The 18,607-nt window shown below is 41.4% G+C and overlaps 1 protein-coding gene across 1 annotated transcript; it reads left to right on the top strand.

Moving 5' to 3' along the window:
- Positions 1 to 15,265: 15,265 nt before the first annotated feature.
- On the top strand, positions 15,266 to 18,500 carry LOC140016390 (uncharacterized). The gene is made up of 4 exons (XM_072069892.1): positions 15,266 to 16,449; positions 16,951 to 17,025; positions 17,143 to 18,026; positions 18,494 to 18,500. The coding sequence occupies exons 1-4, from the start codon at positions 15,283 to 15,285 to the stop codon at positions 18,498 to 18,500; spliced, it is 2,133 nt and encodes a 710-aa protein (XP_071925993.1). The 5' UTR covers positions 15,266 to 15,282.
- Positions 18,501 to 18,607: the final 107 nt, after the last annotated feature.

The following is an 18,607-nucleotide window of genomic DNA, read 5'->3' as shown; positions in this document are numbered from 1 at the left end:
CTTCGAAATGGTATAAGTTTCACCTCAATCCGATAAGCGTAGCCTCGGATGTGCCCATTCCGCAAAACCCTATCAAATCTGTTTTTTTTGTAAACTTCATTTCCGCATTTGTTATTAGTTGATTTATGTCCTTGTATTGTCTTGAGCCTATGGAACGGCTATTGAAATGCATTTGTGTTGTGTATAAACTTGGGCTTGAATGAGAAAAATAATGAAGCCAAAATGGCTGGAAAATTAGGTAAACACAAAGGGCGTGCTGCCCAAATTTTCGCTCAAGGACTAAGTTTCTATTTGAATTTGTATATTTTCGTTTGGCAAATACTATGATCGTTTTACCATTCCAAAACATGATACCTCTTCAATTTGAAACGCCAAATGTTTACTTACTCTGTACCCAAAATATAGAAGTATGAGTTAGGGTTTTATCGGCCACAAGTGAACTACTTTCAAGTACGGTTTTAAGAGTCTTCCTTTTCCATATGATTTTCATCAAAACCCTTGTTATATAACCTCTACTTGAATATATAGTGACTTTTAGTCATACAAACGATTCTTTACGATTCCGAAAGAATATTTTCTTAGCCTATCTATTTGTCTTTTGATTTGTCGTTAGTCAAATGTTTTCCGTTGGAATTCTATAAGCCTTTTGAGCTTGGTTTTGCGATTGATTTTGAAACCCTAGTTATTTTCATCCTTGGGTCCAAACAACCCTATTTTTACTTGAAAGTTATCTTTACACGTTTTACTCCTAATTAGTCGGGTTTCTTCGTTTCCCCTTAAATGTTTTGCTCGATAAACTGTAATATGTTCTCTTGTTCAATCTTAGGTTTCATTGGTGACTAAGGGTAATATCCGGAAGGATATTTTGCACGTTATTTTGCATAACTAGGTGAGTGTTCTTTGTTTGTTATATTTCCTTGACTTATTGGCTTGTTATTATTGATTGATAATGTGTTAAGTGCTTTTAGTGATTGTTAAAACGAGTTTTCTAGGCGAGTGTGTACTTTATCGCACTCGACCTAAATAAATGTGAAATTTTCAATGATTAAATGATTAAATGCTAGTTGCGCATGAATGTAAGCCGTTTGGCTGAACTGGGCCCTGCCCTTCGTTACCGATCGACTCGAGCCAGAAGCGGACTCGGTCGGGCGATATGGTGACCCTGGGTGAATTTGGTATATTCGAGTATTACCTTGTAGTCCGGCTACGTCCGGATGGGTGGAGTCCGGCCAACGTCCGGATGGGTGGAGTCCGGTCAACGTCCGGAAGGGGATGAATGAACGAACGAAGGCACGAGGGTTTACTTCTCAAAAAGGAAATTTTCAAATAATTGGAGGAATAAGGGGAAATGTCTGGAGAACGAACGAACGAACGAATAGCTCCATGTGAGCCCGTATCCTTTTAATGAATGTTACTATCGCTTTCCATTGTAAATGTTTCTTGAATTATTGATACTCCATGTTTAATGTATTGAATTGATTGTTTGATTATCTGTTCGGAACCTCACTGAGCTTTTAGCTCACCCCTTTAGTTTTGTTTTCCTTAACAGGGGACGGCGAGCAGAATGAGAGCATAGACTAGCCAGTCTAGTTCTTTTGTTTCTTTTGTTTCTTTTGTAGTGGTTCTCGCCTAGTGCTTGGCACGGGCTGGACGTATGAAGGATTGAGAACCTTTGTATATTCGATCTTTACACTCCCTTTTGGGGATGACAATGTATATAAGTTTCGCTTTAAGTTCTGGATCGTTGCCCTATTTATTCTTGTGATTTATTCAGATTTTAAGTGAGGACTGTAGTGAATGAGTGAGTTCCGGCGAGAGTTGGGCAGGCGGTCCGCCGAACCTTGGGGTACGCCCTAGGGAAAGGTGGGGCCGTCACAGGTGGTATCAGAGCTTAGGCTTCAGATATGTGTAGTGTATCCTAGGCTTGAAGTTTAGGATGCCAGACTGTGGGATTCGATTTGACTTGAAAGTTAAGCGATTGAGGGATAAAACCTATAGCTGCTTCGCGTGGTCTCTGTGCGGAGTGACCCTGGACTAAGCGGTGAATAAGTATGAAGGACTAAGTGAAGCTATGAATTGCGAATGTTATAGGTCTTAAATCTTTCTCATGGTATCTGAGGACCATAGATAGGTATGTCAGGTAGGAATTCCGATTGTAGATAGTTTACTCTTGGGACTGCAGCTCGAGATGTGAATTATCTTATTTCGGATTCTCGTGCCTGAGTACTCTAGAGTTACGGCGCTGCTAAGGACTTGAGACTTGTATTTTGGGAACATGAACAGGCTTTGTCTGACTAGAATGAGCACAAGAGGTCAGGAACATCTAGTTTGGATAGTAAGTGACGTGAGAGACCGGACGGGCTGATACTGGGACGACTTTACCTTTTCCTTTTGATTTACCTGTATATTGTTACTACATGACGTTAGTATACCTGTGTGTACATGGTTATCTGTCCAACTTGATATGTATTTGTGTATTTGCTTATCCGTCTTCTTGATATGGCGTGTTATGTGCGTATATATTGATTTGTGTATTTGGAATGCTAGAATTTGTTACTGTAGTCAATTTACTGTGTTTATTCACTAAATTACCTTTTTGGGGGAAAAGAAAAGAAAAGAGAGGGGGAAAACATATATATGGACGGGAGACGTAGTCGTGGACGTGGAGCTAGGCAAGCTCAAGAACCGAGAAAAGAAAGAGAAACAGTGGCCGAGCAAGAACAGGGACCGAGGGTTGAGGCTGGAGATCAAATGGCGACGGCGATGCAACAAATGACAAATATCCCGGCACGACTGGTAGATCAACAAGGTCAAATGCCAGTGAATCAACCCCGGAATCCTGAGATCGGAGAGGATAAGGCTCTTGAGAGGTTCCAAAAGTTTCTACCTCCGAAATTTCAAGGAGGGCCTGATCCAGATATAGCTGAGCAGTGGTTGGAGGCAATGATTAATATCTTCGCGGCTTTGAATTACACGGAGCAAAGACAAGTAAATTTTTGCTGTATTTCAATTCGAAGGACCAGCCCGCGCGTGGTGGAATGTAATTAAGGCCAAGTGGGAAAGAGAACAGACGGTATGGACATGGGCGAACTTTGTAAGGGAATTTAATGAAAAGTATCTCCCACCTTTAGTCCAAGAAAGGAGGGATGACGAATTTATTGGGTTGCGTCAGGGAACCCTAAGTGTGGCTGAATATGAGACCAAATTTACTAGACTGTCTAAATTCGCTTCCGAATTGGTGGTAACGGAGCGACGGAGAATAAGACGATTTATACAAGGACTAAATTTGGAAATCCAGGAGGCATTAGCGGCAGTTCAAGTTAATACGTTTACAGAGGCTCTTGAGAAGGCCCAAAGAATTGAGGATGTGAAAGCCCAAGTAAAAGCCTTTCAAACGCGGAAAAGAGATACATCCAGCAGTATACCTGAGGAATCTGGAGAAAAGATACTGCTCTCCAAAGTGCAAAAAGTGAACCATTCACCTCGCCCACCTTGGACATTAAGAGCAGTCGATGAAAGGTCCATGAAAGGAAGTCAGATCGGATCAAAGGACATTTCTCGAGAAGATCCAACAGTAGTTCCTCGATTGGCCTGTGGATACTGTGGAAAGGCAAATCACACTGAGAATGATTGCTGGCGAAAAGGGGGAAAATGTTTGATTTGTGGGAGTAGCAATCATCAACTTAGCAATTGCCCGAAGAAACAGCCACGAGGGGGTAGTACTCAACAAGTGGAAGGAACCAAACTGAAACAAATTCATGAAAGAGGAAACCGAACAAAGGTATCAACACAAGTTTATGCCGTAGATCAGCACCGAGTTCTGGGGTCCTCCGAGGCGACGGAAGGTATGAATTTCGAGGTCGAAATTCTTTTAAGGGGGAGAGAGTGTGAGGACTCGCAAATTTCTTATATTTTTCTCAAAAATGCCTTTTATTTGGAAATTATTCATTTATTATAGCCTACTACCCAGTAATTCCATAATAAGTGCAAATGAACCTAGAAAGTAGGGTTTCACTTTTCGGTTTCAAGACTGGAGCAAATTAGGGTTTTCGCGATTTTTCACCGGATGATTTTTCGGTACGAAGCAAGGATCAAATTTGGTGATTAAAAGTGACTTTTAGGTGAGAAATAATATGTGATTAGAAGCAATGATATAAGGTTAGTGAATAGGAAGTAAAAACCCTAATACGTGCGATTTAAGGAAAAACGGTGCGAACCGACGTGTACCGCGCACTACCTATTGAACGCACCGCTGGACCACCACTTTCTTACCACATGAGCTCATTGATATTTGAGCAAAATATCCCCTCATTTCCAGCTGCATTTGACCTAAATTTGTGGCCAAAAGTGCAAGGAGAAGAAAGAGAAAATTTTGTGATTGTGGTTGATCCAAGTGTTGGCAAAACTTGTGGCTTAGACTAATCCTAATCTTCTTGCCTTTTAATCACCATAGAGCAGCCTTTCTTCTTCATTTTTCCTTGAGCTTGGCCGAGACAAGAGAGAGAGAAAGGGGGAGCAAGAGAAAACAATTTTCTTCTTGATTTGCACCATCTAAGTGAGGAATCAAAATTCTAAACCGATTAAAGAGTGAGTTGTGGGCTTGGGAAGCTAGGGGAACTAAAAATTTCCAAAGGTGGTGAAGTATCACTCTTTCAAGCTTTGTTTTGAGGTATAAGATCTGATCATGGTTCTTGTTCTTTTAATTTCTGGTTTAAGATGTTATCTAGCTCATGTTTTGATTAGACTACAAGTTATACAAGTTGTTGTGATGATTTTGGATGATATATGCAAGTTAGGGTTTGATGATTTTCTGCCTAAACTTGTTGTATGGTTAGTATATGTTGTATATAAGATTATATAAGGGGCTTTGGTAGTGATTGGAACAAGGAAAGGAAGAAAATTCAATTGAAAACCAAAATTTCCAGATTTCTGGAATTTCATGTTTCAGTTCTGCCCGGTACTGTTACTCATAGTTAGAGGCCGAATTAGGCTTGGCATAAAACATAAAAGTTGTATAGAATGATATTTTATAGGTTCCTACAAAATTTCAACTCAATCAGAGCAACGTAGCCTGTGAAAAGACCGATTTACCCCTGCTGTCCTGTTTCTACCCGAACTTGATAATTGCCTCTGTAATTGGTTAATTTGATTCGGAATGCTTCTGATTTAGTTGTTGATGTCTTCTGAAGAATTGTATCCTTGTATCTTAGTTTTCGGATGGCTTTGGAATCACCTGATTTGGACTTAGGGAGCCTGACTTGTGATATTTGAGCGAGAATGCGGTTTGTAAACCTGTTTTGACGGTGCTGGTTTGGTATACTGATCTTTTGACCTAGTTGCACTACAAACTGGACTGAGTGACCTTCTTCAATCTTGTATCCCTTTCTCTTAGCTTCGAAATGGTATAAGTTTCACCTCAATCCGATAAGCGTAGCCTCGGATGTGCCCATTCCGCAAAACCCTATCAAATCTGTTTTTTTTGTAAACTTCATTTCCGCATTTGTTATTAGTTGATTTATGTCCTTGTATTGTCTTGAGCCTATGGAACGGCTATTGAAATGCATTTGTGTTGTGTATAAACTTGGGCTTGAATGAGAAAAATAATGAAGCCAAAATGGCTGGAAAATTAGGTAAACACAAAGGGCGTGCTGCCCAAATTTTCGCTCAAGGACTAAGTTTCTATTTGAATTTGTATATTTTCGTTTGGCAAATACTATGATCGTTTTACCATTCCAAAACATGATACCTCTTCAATTTGAAACGCCAAATGTTTACTTACTCTGTACCCAAAATATAGAAGTATGAGTTAGGGTTTTATCGGCCACAAGTGAACTACTTTCAAGTACGGTTTTAAGAGTCTTCCTTTTCCATATGATTTTCATCAAAACCCTTGTTATATAACCTCTACTTGAATATATAGTGACTTTTAGTCATACAAACGATTCTTTACGATTCCGAAAGAATATATTCTTAGCCTATCTATTTGTCTTTTGATTTGTCGTTAGTCAAATGTTTTCCGTTGGAATTCTATAAGCCTTTTGAGCTTGGTTTTGCGTTTGATTTTGAAACCCTAGTTATTTTCATCCTTGGGTCCAAACAACCCTATTTTTACTTGAAAGTTATCTTTACACGTTTTACTCCTAATTAGTCGGGTTTCTTCGTTTCCCCTTAAATGTTTTGCTCGATAAACTGTAATATGTTCTCTTGTTCAATCTTAGGTTTCATTGGTGACTAAGGGTAATATCCGGAAGGATATTTTGCACGTTATTTTGCATAACTAGGTGAGTGTTCTTTGTTTGTTATATTTCCTTGACTTATTGGCTTGTTATTATTGATTGATAATGTGTTAAGTGCTTTTAATGATTGTTAAAACGAGTTTTCTAGGCGAGTGTGTACTTTATCGCACTCGACCTAAATAAATGTAAAATTTTCAATGATTAAATGATTAAATGCTAGTTGCGCATGAATGTAAGCCGTTTGGCTGAACTGGGCCCTGCCCTTCGTTACCGATCGACTCGAGCCAGAAGCGGATTCGGTCGGGCGATATGGTGACCCTGGGTGAATTTGGTATATTCGAGTATTACCTTGTAGTCCGGCTACGTCCGGATGGGTGGAGTCCGGCCAACGTCCGGATGGGTGGAGTCCGGTCAACGTCCGGAAGGGGATGAATGAACGAACGAAGGCACGAGGGTTTACTTCTCAAAAAGGAAATTTTCAAATAATTGGAGGAATAAGGAGAAATGTCTGGGGAACGAACGAACGAACGAATAGGTCCATGTGAGCCCGTATCCTTTTAATGAATGTTACTATCGCTTTCCATTGTAAATGTTTCTTGAATTATTGATACTCCATGTTTAATGTATTGAATTGATTGTTTGATTATCTGTTCGGAACCTCACTGAGCTTTTAGCTCACCCCTTTAGTTTTGTTTTCCTTAACAGGGGACGGCGAGCAGAATGAGAGCATAGACTAGCCAGTCTAGTTCTTTTGTTTCTTTTGTTTCTTTTGTAGTGGTTCTCGCCTAGTGCTTGGCACGGGCTGGACGTATGAAGGATTGAGAACCTTTGTATATTCGATCTTTACACTCCCTTTTGGGGATGGCAATGTCTATAAGTTTCGCTTTAAGTTTTGGATCGTTGCCCTATTTATTCTTGTGATTTATTCAGATTTTAAGTGAGGACTGTAGTGAATGAGTGAGTCCCGGCGAGAGTTGGGCAGGCGGTCCGCCCAACCCTGGGGTACGCCCTAGGGAGAGGTGGGGCCGTCACAGGTGGTATCAGAGCTTAGGCTTCAGATATCTGTAGTGTTCCCTAGGCTTGAAGTTTAGGATGCCGGACTGTGGGATTCGATTTGACTTGAAAGTTAAGCGATTGAGGGATAAAACCTATAGCTGCTTCGCATGGTCTCTGTGCGGAGTGACCCTGGACTAAGTGGTGAATAAGTATGAGGGACTAAGTGAAGCTATGAATTGCGAATGTTATAGGTCTTAAATCTTTCTCATGGTATCTGAGGACCATAGATAGGTATGTCAGGTAGGAATTCCGATTGTAGATAGTTTACTCTTGGGACTGCAGCTCGAGATGTGAATTATCTTATTTCGGATTCTCGTGCCTGAGTACTCTAGAGTTGCGGCGCTGCTAAGGACTTGAGACTTGTATTTTGGGAACATGAATAGGCTTTGTCTGACTAGAATGAGCACAAGAGGTCAGGGACATCTAGTTTGGATAGTAAGTGACGTGAGAGACCGGACGGGCTGATACTGGGACGACTTTACCTTTTCCTTTTGATTTACCTGTATATTGTTACTACATGACGTTAGTATACCTGTGTGTACATGGTTATCTGTCCAACTTGATATGTATTTGTGTATTTGCTTATCCGTCTTCTTGATATGGCGTGTTATGTGCGTATATATTGATTTGTGTATTTGGAATGCTAGAATTTGTTACTGTAGTCAATTTACTGTGTTTATTCACTAAATTACCTTTTTGGGGGAAAAGAAAAGAAAAGAGAGGGGGAAAACATATATATGGACGGGAGACGTAGTCGTGGACATGGAGCTAGGCAAGCTCAAGAACCGAGAGAACAAAGAGAAACAGTGGCCGAGCAAGAACAGGGACCGAGGGTTGAGGCTGGAGATCAAATGGCGACGGCGATGCAACAAATGACAAATATCCTGGCACGACTGGTAGATCAACAAGGTCAAATGCCAGTGAATCAACCCCGGAATCCTGAGATCGGAGAGGATAAGGCTCTTGAGAGGTTCCAAAAGTTTCTACCTCCGAAATTTCAAGGAGGGCCTGATCCAGATATAGCTGAGCAGTGGTTGGAGGCAATGATTAATATCTTCGCGGCTTTGAATTACACGGAGCAAAGACAAGTAAATTTTGCTGTATTTCAATTCGAAGGACCAGCCCGCGCGTGGTGGAATGTAATTAAGGCCAAGTGGGAAAGAGAACAGACGGTATGGACATGGGCGAACTTTGTAAGGGAATTTAATGAAAAGTATCTCCCACCTTTAGTCCAAGAAAGGAGGGAGGACGAATTTATTGGGTTGCGTCAGGGAACCCTAAGTGTGGCTGAATATGAGACCAAATTTACTAGACTGTCTAAATTCGCTTCCGAATTGGTGGTAACGGAGCGACGGAGAATAAGACGATTTATACAAGGACTAAATTTGGAAATCCAGGAGGCATTAGCGGCAGTTCAAGTTAATACGTTTACAGAGGCTCTTGAGAAGGCCCAAAGAATTGAGGATGTGAAAGTCCAAGTAAAAGCCTTTCAAACGCGGAAAAGAGATACATCCAGCAGTATACCTGAGGAATCTGGAGAAAAGATACTGCTCTCCAAAGTGCAAAAAGTGAACCATTCACCTCGCCCACCTTGGACATTAAGAGCAGTCGATGAAAGGTCCATGAAAGGAAGTCAGATCGGATCAAAGGACATTTCTCGAGAAGATCCAACAGTAGTTCCTCGATTGGCCTGTGGATACTGTGGAAAGGCAAATCACACTGAGAATGATTGCTGGCGAAAAGGGGGAAAATGTTTGATTTGTGGGAGTAGCAATCATCAACTTAGCAATTGCCCGAAGAAACAGCCACGAGGGGGTAGTACTCAACAAGTGGAAGGAACCAAACTGAAACAAATTCATGAAAGAGGAAACCGAACAAAGGTATCAACACAAGTTTATGTCGTAGATCAGCACCGAGTTCTGGGGTCCTCCGAGGCGACGGAAGGTATGAATTTCGAGGTCGAAATTCTTTTAAGGGGGAGAGAGTGTGAGGACTCGCAAATTTCTTATATTTTTCTCAAAAATGCCTTTTATTTGGAAATTATTCATTTATTATAGCCTACTACCCAGTAATTCCATAATAAGTGCAAATGAACCTAGAAAGTAGGGTTTCACTTTTCGGTTTCAAGACTGGAGCAAATTAGGGTTTTCGCGATTTTTCACCGGATGATTTTTCGGTACGAAGCAAGGAACAAATTTGGTGATTAAAAGTGACTTTTAGGTGAGAAATAATATGTGATTAGAAGCAATGATATAAGGTTATTGAATAGGAAGTAAAAACCCTAATACGTGCGATTTAAGGAAAAACGGTGCGAACCGACGTGTACCGCGCACTACCTATTGAACGCACCGCTGGACCACCACTTTCTTACCACATGAGCTCATTGATATTTGAGCAAAATATCCCCTCATTTCCAGCTGCCTTTGACCGAAATTTGTGGCCAAAAGTGCAAGGAGAAGAAAGAGAAAATTTTGTGATTGTGGTTGATCCAAGTGTTGGCAAAACTTGTGGCTTAGACTAATCCTAATCTTCTTGCCTTTTAATCACCATAGAGCAGCCTTTCTTCTTCATTTTTCCTTGAGCTTGGCCGAGACAAGAGAGAGAGAAAGGGGGAGCAAGAGAAAACAATTTTCTTCTTGATTTGCACCATCTAAGTGAGGAATCAAAATTCTAAACCGATTAAAGAGTGAGTTGTGGGCTTGGGAAGCTAGGGGAACTAAAAATTTCCAAAGGTGGTGAAGTATCACTCTTTCAAGCTTTGTTTTGAGGTATAAGATCTGATCATGGTTCTTGTTCTTTTAATTTCTGGTTTAAGATGTTATCTAGCTCATGTTTTGATTAGACTACAAGTTATACAAGTTGTTGTGGTGATTTTGGATGATATATGCAAGTTAGGGTTTGATGATTTTCTGCCTAAACTTGTTGTATGGTTAGTATATGTTGTATATAAGATTATATAAGGGGCTTTGGTAGTGATTGGAACAAGGAAAGGAAGAAAATTCAATTGAAAACCAAAATTTCCAGATTTCTGGAATTTCATGTTTCAGTTCTGCCCGGTACTGTTACTCATAGTTAGAGGCCGAATTAGGCTTGGCATAAAACATAAAAGTTGTATAGAATGATATTTTATAGGTTCCTACAAAATTTCAACTCAATCAGAGCAACGTAGCCTGTGAAAAGACCGATTTACCCCTGCTGTCCTGTTTCTACCCGAACTTGATAATTGCCTCTGTAATTGGTTAATTTGATTCGGAATGCTTCTGATTTAGTTGTTGATGTCTTCTGAAGAATTGTATCCTTGTATCTTAGTTTTCGGATGGCTTTGGAATCACCTGATTTGGACTTAGGGAGCCTGACTTGTGATATTTGAGCGAGAATGCGGTTTGTAAACCTGTTTTGACGGTGCTGGTTTGGTATACTGATCTTTTGACCTAGTTGCACTACAAACTGGACTGAGTGACCTTCTTCAATCTTGTATCCCTTTCTCTTAGCTTCGAAATGGTATAAGTTTCACCTCAATCCGATAAGCGTAGCCTCGGATGTGCCCATTCCGCAAAACCCTATCAAATCTGTTTTTTTTGTAAACTTCATTTCCGCATTTGTTATTAGTTGATTTATGTCCTTGTATTGTCTTGAGCCTATGGAACGGCTATTGAAATGCATTTGTGTTGTGTATAAACTTGGGCTTGAATGAGAAAAATAATGAAGCCAAAATGGCTGGAAAATTAGGTAAACACAAAGGGCGTGCTGCCCAAATTTTCGCTCAAGGACTAAGTTTCTATTTGAATTTGTATATTTTCGTTTGGCAAATACTATGATCGTTTTACCATTCCAAAACATGATACCTCTTCAATTTGAAACGCCAAATGTTTACTTACTCTGTACCCAAAATATAGAAGTATGAGTTAGGGTTTTATCGGCCACAAGTGAACTACTTTCAAGTACGGTTTTAAGAGTCTTCCTTTTCCATATGATTTTCATCAAAACCCTTGTTATATAACCTCTACTTGAATATATAGTGACTTTTAGTCATACAAACGATTCTTTACGATTCCGAAAGAATATTTTCTTAGCCTATCTATTTGTCTTTTGATTTGTCGTTAGTCAAATGTTTTCCGTTGGAATTCTATAAGCCTTTTGAGCTTGGTTTTGCGATTGATTTTGAAACCCTAGTTATTTTCATCCTTGGGTCCAAACAACCCTATTTTTACTTGAAAGTTATCTTTACACGTTTTACTCCTAATTAGTCGGGTTTCTTCGTTTCCCCTTAAATGTTTTGCTCGATAAACTGTAATATGTTCTCTTGTTCAATCTTAGGTTTCATTGGTGACTAAGGGTAATATCCGGAAGGATATTTTGCACGTTATTTTGCATAACTAGGTGAGTGTTCTTTGTTTGTTATATTTCCTTGACTTATTGGCTTGTTATTATTGATTGATAATGTGTTAAGTGCTTTTAATGATTGTTAAAACGAGTTTTCTAGGCGAGTGTGTACTTTATCGCACTCGACCTAAATAAATGTAAAATTTTCAATGATTAAATGATTAAATGCTAGTTGCGCATGAATGTAAGCCGTTTGGCTGAACTGGGCCCTGCCCTTCGTTACCGATCGACTCGAGCCAGAAGCGGACTCGGTCGGGCGATATGGTGACCCTGGGTGAATTTGGTATATTCGAGTATTACCTTGTAGTCCGGCTACGTCCGGATGGGTGGAGTCCGGCCAACGTCCGGATGGGTGGAGTCCGGTCAACGTCCGGAAGGGGATGAATGAACGAACGAAGGCACGAGGGTTTACTTCTCAAAAAGGAAATTTTCAAATAATTGGAGGAATAAGGAGAAATGTCTGGGGAACGAACGAACGAACGAATAGCTCCATGTGAGCCCGTATCCTTTTAATGAATGTTACTATCGCTTTCCATTGTAAATGTTTCTTGAATTATTGATACTCCATGTTTAATGTATTGAATTGATTGTTTGATTATCTGTTCGGAACCTCACTGAGCTTTTAGCTCACCCCTTTAGTTTTGTTTTCCTTAACAGGGGACGGCGAGCAGAATGAGAGCATAGACTAGCCAGTCTAGTTCTTTTGTTTCTTTTGTTTCTTTTGTAGTGGTTCTCGCCTAGTGCTTGGCACGGGCTGGACGTATGAAGGATTGAGAACCTTTGTATATTCGATCTTTACACTCCCTTTTGGGGATGGCAATGTCTATAAGTTTCGCTTTAAGTTTTGGATCGTTGCCCTATTTATTCTTGTGATTTATTCAGATTTTAAGTGAGGACTGTAGTGAATGAGTGAGTCCCGGCGAGAGTTGGGCAGGCGGTCCGCCCAACCCTGGGGTACGCCCTAGGGAGAGGTGGGGCCGTCACAGGTGGTATCAGAGCTTAGGCTTCAGATATCTGTAGTGTACCCTAGGCTTGAAGTTTAGGATGCCGGATTGTGGGATTCGATTTGACTTGAAAGTTAAGCGATTGAGGGATAAAACCTATAGCTGCTTCGCATGGTCTCTGTGCGGAGTGACCCTGGACTAAGTGGTGAATAAGTATGAGGGACTAAGTGAAGCTATGAATTGCGAATGTTATAGGTCTTAAATCTTTCTCATGGTATCTGAGGACCATAGATAGGTATGTCAGGTAGGAATTCCGATTGTAGATAGTTTACTCTTGGGACTGCAGCTCGAGATGTGAATTATCTTATTTCGGATTCTCGTGCCTGAGTACTCTAGAGTTGCGGCGCTGCTAAGGACTTGAGACTTGTATTTTGGGAACATGAATAGGCTTTGTCTGACTAGAATGAGCACAAGAGGTCAGGGACATCTATGATGCGGTTGAGCACGAGGCCCAAAGTGTACAAGTAGACCCTGTGAAGGTGCCCCAAGGCCCAGTGACACGAGCACGAGCCAAGAGATTCAAGGAGTCCCTTCAAGCCTTGGTACGTGCCGTCCAAACCCAAGAGAAACCGGTCATTGAAGGAATTGAGTTGGAATATCCTTGCACAACTACTAAAATGCTGCTTACAATTGAAGATGCAAATGTTCAAGCTCCAAACGGCGGGCTGAGCCGCAGTTAAGTACCCTCGCTGAGCCGTACTATAGTTAGTTGGGGGGTCAAGTGAAGGCCCAAGGGGCTGGCCGAACTTTCCTTGTTATTTTTCCAGTTTATTAGGTCTTAGTCACGGCTATTAATAGCCTCAAGCCGCATGTTACATGCAGTTTTTGAGAGTATTGAATAAAATTTCCAGAATTTCGTCCATTCCTTGTGGCAAATTCCCTTAGCTTGTGAAAGCTAAGTTGAACATCCTAGAGTCGATCCTAGGCTGTTCTTGACTTATCAATCAAGCACACATACTTGATTGTGGCGTCCTCTACCGTTAAATCTGTTCTTGAGTGGTCCAAGTTCGGGTTCAACTCCATCAAATCTTCATCGTGTTCCTCTAGATCCGAAGTAGCTTCCGCGTCTCGTATCAGCTGGCATCAGAGCTAGTTAGAGGTATCACGAATATCCTTTTTTTATCGTTTTTAGATCTATTTTAGTCTTCTAAATTCGTAGCTCAAGTGCTCGGGTTTGTCAAGTCCGAAATCTGTCTTTGTTGTTTCCTTGTCAGAAATCTGTCTTGGTTGTTTCCTTGTCAGAAATCTGTCTTTGTTGTTTAGTTGTTGTCCGAAATTTTCTGTCCAGTTTTGTCTTGTGTTTATGTTCTGTTTAAATCCAGAAAAAAAAAATCTCTTGTGTTGCATACCTTATTGTCATTCCCTTGAGTCGTTGATGGAATTAATTGCTGGGTTGCCGAATCTGTTTGCACTTGTTTCTTGAACCTTTGTGCTGTTGCTTTGCAAAACTCGAACATCAAAACCTTATTGGGGAAGTCTTGAGCTTCTTGGATCAAAGAGGTTAATCTTGGCAGTCTTGAAACCTGAAATAAACCTTCAACCGTGTTCTTGTTTTCATGGAACTTTGATCTTGAAACCAAATCTGTCCAAGTTGTTTACGTTAATTGCTGTGAAATTGTGGTCTAAGCTAGCTGGCTATTGTGTGAAAACACCCCAACAGAAGTCAAAAAAAAATTTCAAGAAAGACGGCTCTAGTTTCCAATTCTTGACCAGCCTTCAAGTTTTACCAAATCTGATTCAAAGGTCAAAAAAAAAAATTTTCAAGAAAGACGGCTCTAGTTTCCAATTCTTGACCAGCCTTCAAGTTTTACCAAATCTGATTCAAACTTGGACTTTCAAATCTGAACAGCCCTAGTCTTGGTCAGCATTCAAGCCACCAAATCTGATTCAAACTTGGACTTTCAAATCTGAACAGCCCTAGTCTTGGTCAGCATTCAAGCCACCAAATCTGATTCAAACTTGGACTTCCAAATCTGAACAACATCCAATTCTTGACAGCCTACAAGTTTACCAAATTTTGTGCAAAATCTGACTTCCAAATCTGACCAGCCCCAAAATTTCGAATTTGGACCACTTGGGACTCCCAAATCTGACCAAACTCCAAGGTTTCCAATCTTGGCAACCCCAAGTGTCCAAATCATATCACGGACCAAAAAGACCACGGACCAGCAGCTCAACACATTCCAGAAATTTGGGTTTCGGGTAGAGTTTTCTAGGATTTTCAAAATTTCAGCATTCAAGTTAATTGTCTTACTTTCTTTTGAGTCGTTAGTTATTGTCCAGCTATATTTTGAGTCTTGAGTCGTGTCTAGGTCTTCAGTCATTCACCTCCATTTATTGCTACTAGCTTGTGTGTCACTTGTTGACTAGTCAAGAACGTACACTGCGGTGACGCCTAGTTTGTTCAACTCGAGCAACTAGCAAGCCAAGGAATTGCTTGGTAAGATTATTAGAGAGTGATACACTTGAGTGAAATACGAGTGTGAGTGACCTATACATCGTATTTAAAAAAAAAAAAAAAAAAAAAGAGAGCAAGGAACTCGTTTTTGTTTATTTGTTTTGCAGGTGAACTAAATATGTCTAGTGGAGTGGGTAGCCAAACCATGGACATCAAACTACAGTTGGAAGCCATGATGGGGGAGTTCAAGCGATTGCTTAAGAATGAAATTGAACCATTGCATGATCGAATTGATCAGTTGGAGAACTCGAGACCTCCACCTACCCCGAGTAAGGGCAAAGAATCTGCATACTCAAACGATGAAGAGGAAGCGTTTGAGGGAAGGTACCAAAATGATCAAAGGTTCCAACGTCGAGGAGATGACACCATTAAAGGTGTCAAACTCAAGATTCCCTCATTCCAAGGCAAGTCGGACCCCGAGGCGTACTTGGAGTGGGAACGGAAAATTGAGTTAGTCTATGAATGCCACACCTATACGGAGGAGCAAAAGGTGAAACTAGCAGCCGTAGAATTCACTGACTACGCCTCCATTTGGTGGGACCAACTTAGGCTAAGCCGAAGGAGAAATCGTGAGAGACCTGTGGAAACTTGGGAGGAAATGAGGAGTCTGATGAGAAAAAGGTTCGTTCCGAGCTACTATAGTCGAGATCTACACCGTCGGCTGCAAGCTCTCAACCAAGGGTCCATGTCAGTTGAGGATTATTATAAGGAGATGGAAATGGCCATCATGAAGGCGGATTTGCGTGAAGATGGAGAGGCCACTATGGCTCGTTTTCTACATGGATTGAGGCCCGAGATTGCCGAAGTAGTGGAACTCCAACACTACCTCGACATGAATGAAATGCTCGAGAAGGCGGTTACAATTGAACGGCGCCTCAAGAGGAGGGGTACTGTGCGACAAAGCACTACTTATCAAGCTGGAAATTGGCGTACTTCTCAACCAAAAAGGGAGGAGAAAGCCGCAGCTCCTTCTTACCCTCCAAGGCCGAATAACCTCCCTTCCAAGGCAGCGCCCAAGCCTGACTTTAAGGCTAATAATGCAGCTACCAAACCGCGTGGTCGAGACACCAAGTGTTTTAAGTGTCAAGGATTTGGCCATATCGCTTCTCAATGCCCCAGCCAAAGGACCATGCTGATGTTGCCAAATGGGGAAATTGTATCAGATGAGGAAGAGGAGTACGAGGGGATACCGCCTCTAGAAGAGGAAGAGAATGAATCAAGTGAGGAGATACCTACGCATGAGGAGATTGGATGCCTAGTGGTTCGAAAGGTCCTCACTACCCGCGCCAAAGAGGAGGAAATGGAGGTACAACGGGACAACCTTTTCTACACAAGGTGTCATATCAAGGATAAGGTGTGTAGTGTTGTTATTGATAGTGGGAGCTGTGCCAATGTCGCTAGTCTGCTTATGGTAGAAATGCTAGGGCTCCAAGTTATCAAACATCCAAGACCTTATCGCCTTCAATGGCTGAACAATGAAGGAGAAGTCCGTGTGTTTAGACAAGTAAAAGTGTCATTCCGAATTGGCAAGTATGAAGACGAGGTTACTTGTGATGTCGTGCCAATGCAAGCAAGTCACCTAATTCTTGGCCGGCCTTGGCAATATGATCGCGATGTCGAATTCAAGGGAAGAGCTAATAAATATGTCTTTACTCATTGCAATAGAAAGGTGACACTTGTACCTCTCACCCCAAAACAAGTGTATGAAGATCAAATGAGGCTCCAAAAGGAGTATGAGCTAGAACTTGAGAGGAAAAAGCGAGAGAAAAGTGAGGAAGAAAAAGGAGAGAGTAGGGCCGAACCCCTAGGGAAGAAAAAGGCAACAAGTGGGTCGGCTATGAGAGAAGAAAATAAGGGGAAGCTAAGCTTGCTAGCAAAAGCCAAAGATGTAAGGCGAGCTTTGTCTTCCAACCAACTCTTACTTATGCTTGTGTGCAAAGAAGAGTTGGTCAATTCATCCATACCTACTGACTCCTTGCCTTCTACTATGTTACATCTCTTGCAGGAATTTGAGGACATATTTCCTGAGGATGTACCTGATGGACTACCACCGCTAAGGGGAATCGAGCACCAAATCGATCTCATTCCTGGAGCACCATTGCCTAACAAACCAGCCTATAGAATGGGTCCTGAGGAAACAAAGGAATTGCAAAGGCAAGTGGAGGAATTGCTAAGGAAAGGTTGGGCTAGAGAAAGTCTAAGTCCATGCGCTGTACCAGTGATTCTCGTGCCAAAGAAAGATGGAGCGTGGAGAATGTGCACCGACTGTCGAGCAGTCAATGCAATCACGGTAAAATATCGTCACCCTATCCCTAGGTTAGATGATATGTTAGATGAATTGCATGGTGCCATTATATTCACTAAAATTGATTTGAAAAGTGGTTACCACCAAATAAGAATGAAAGAGGGAGATGAGTGGAAAACCGCTTTCAAAACTAAACATGGTCTATATGAGTGGTTAGTAATGCCATTTGGCTTAACTAATGCACCTAGTACCTTCATGCGTTTGATGAACCATGTTTTGAGACCTTTTCTTGGGAAATTTGTAGTGGTTTACTTTGATGATATTCTGATTTATAGTAGAAGCTTAGAGGAACACTTTGAGCACCTCAAAGCCATCTTTGCAGTACTTCGAAGGGAAAGGCTATATGCCAACCTTAAGAAGTGCACATTTTGCACTGATCGTGTTGTGTTTCTAGGATATGTTGTAAGTGCGCAGGGCATTCATGTAGATGAAGAGAAGATTAAGTCCATCCAAGAGTGGCCAACACCTACCTCTGTAAGTGATGTGCGCAGCTTTCATGGACTAGCAAGCTTCTACCGTCGCTTTGTGAAGGATTTTAGCACCATTGCTGCACCTCTTACCGCGGTCATAAAGAAGAACGAGAAGTTCTTTTGGGGGGAAGCCCAAGATAAGGCTTTCCAATTGCTGAAACACAAACTCACACATGCACCACTCCTTGCAATACCTAACTTTGATCTCACTTTTGAAGTGGAATGTGATGCATCAGGTGTAGGAGTAGGAGCCGTACTCATGCAAGGAGGGAGACCGATTGCCTACTTTAGTGAGAAATTAAATGGCGCGGTCCTCAACTATTCAACTTATGACAAGGAGATGTTTGCCCTCGTACGTGCTTTGGAGACATGGCAACACTACCTACGTGCCCGGGAATTCGTCATCAAAACTGACCATGAGTCTCTCAAGCACCTAAAAGGACAACAAAAGCTGAGCAAACGGCATGCCCGATGGGTAGCCTTCATCGAGTCTTTTCCATACGTCATCAAATACAAAACAGGTAAGTCTAATGTAGTAGCTGACGCTTTATCTCGGAGACACATTTTGCTCACTGCCTTAGATGCTAAACTCCTAGGCTTTGAACTCATGAAGGAGTTGTATAAGGATGACTTGGATTTTGCCAACGCTTATGCGAATTGGGGAAAATCTGACTTTGAAAAGTTCTTTGTACATG

This window comes from Coffea arabica, chromosome 1e (genome assembly GCF_036785885.1).
Source record: "Coffea arabica cultivar ET-39 chromosome 1e, Coffea Arabica ET-39 HiFi, whole genome shotgun sequence".
NCBI lineage: Eukaryota > Viridiplantae > Streptophyta > Magnoliopsida > Gentianales > Rubiaceae > Coffea > Coffea arabica.
This window is presented reverse-complemented; position numbering and strand designations above follow the sequence as displayed.

What these genes read in the sequence shown, in the direction of transcription:
- LOC140016390 (XM_072069892.1), top strand. Translation starts at nt 15,283, where the DNA reads ATGGACATCAAACTACAGTTGGAAGCCATGATGGGGGAGTTCAAGCGA. An exon ending in AGGAGGAAATGGAGGTACAA is followed by an intron (nt 16,450 to 16,950) that starts CGGGACAACCTT and finishes CCCCTAGGGAAG; the next exon opens with AAAAAGGCAACAAGTGGGTC. An exon ending in TGCTAGCAAAAGCCAAAGAT is followed by an intron (nt 17,026 to 17,142) that starts GTAAGGCGAGCT and finishes CATCTCTTGCAG; the next exon opens with GAATTTGAGGACATATTTCC.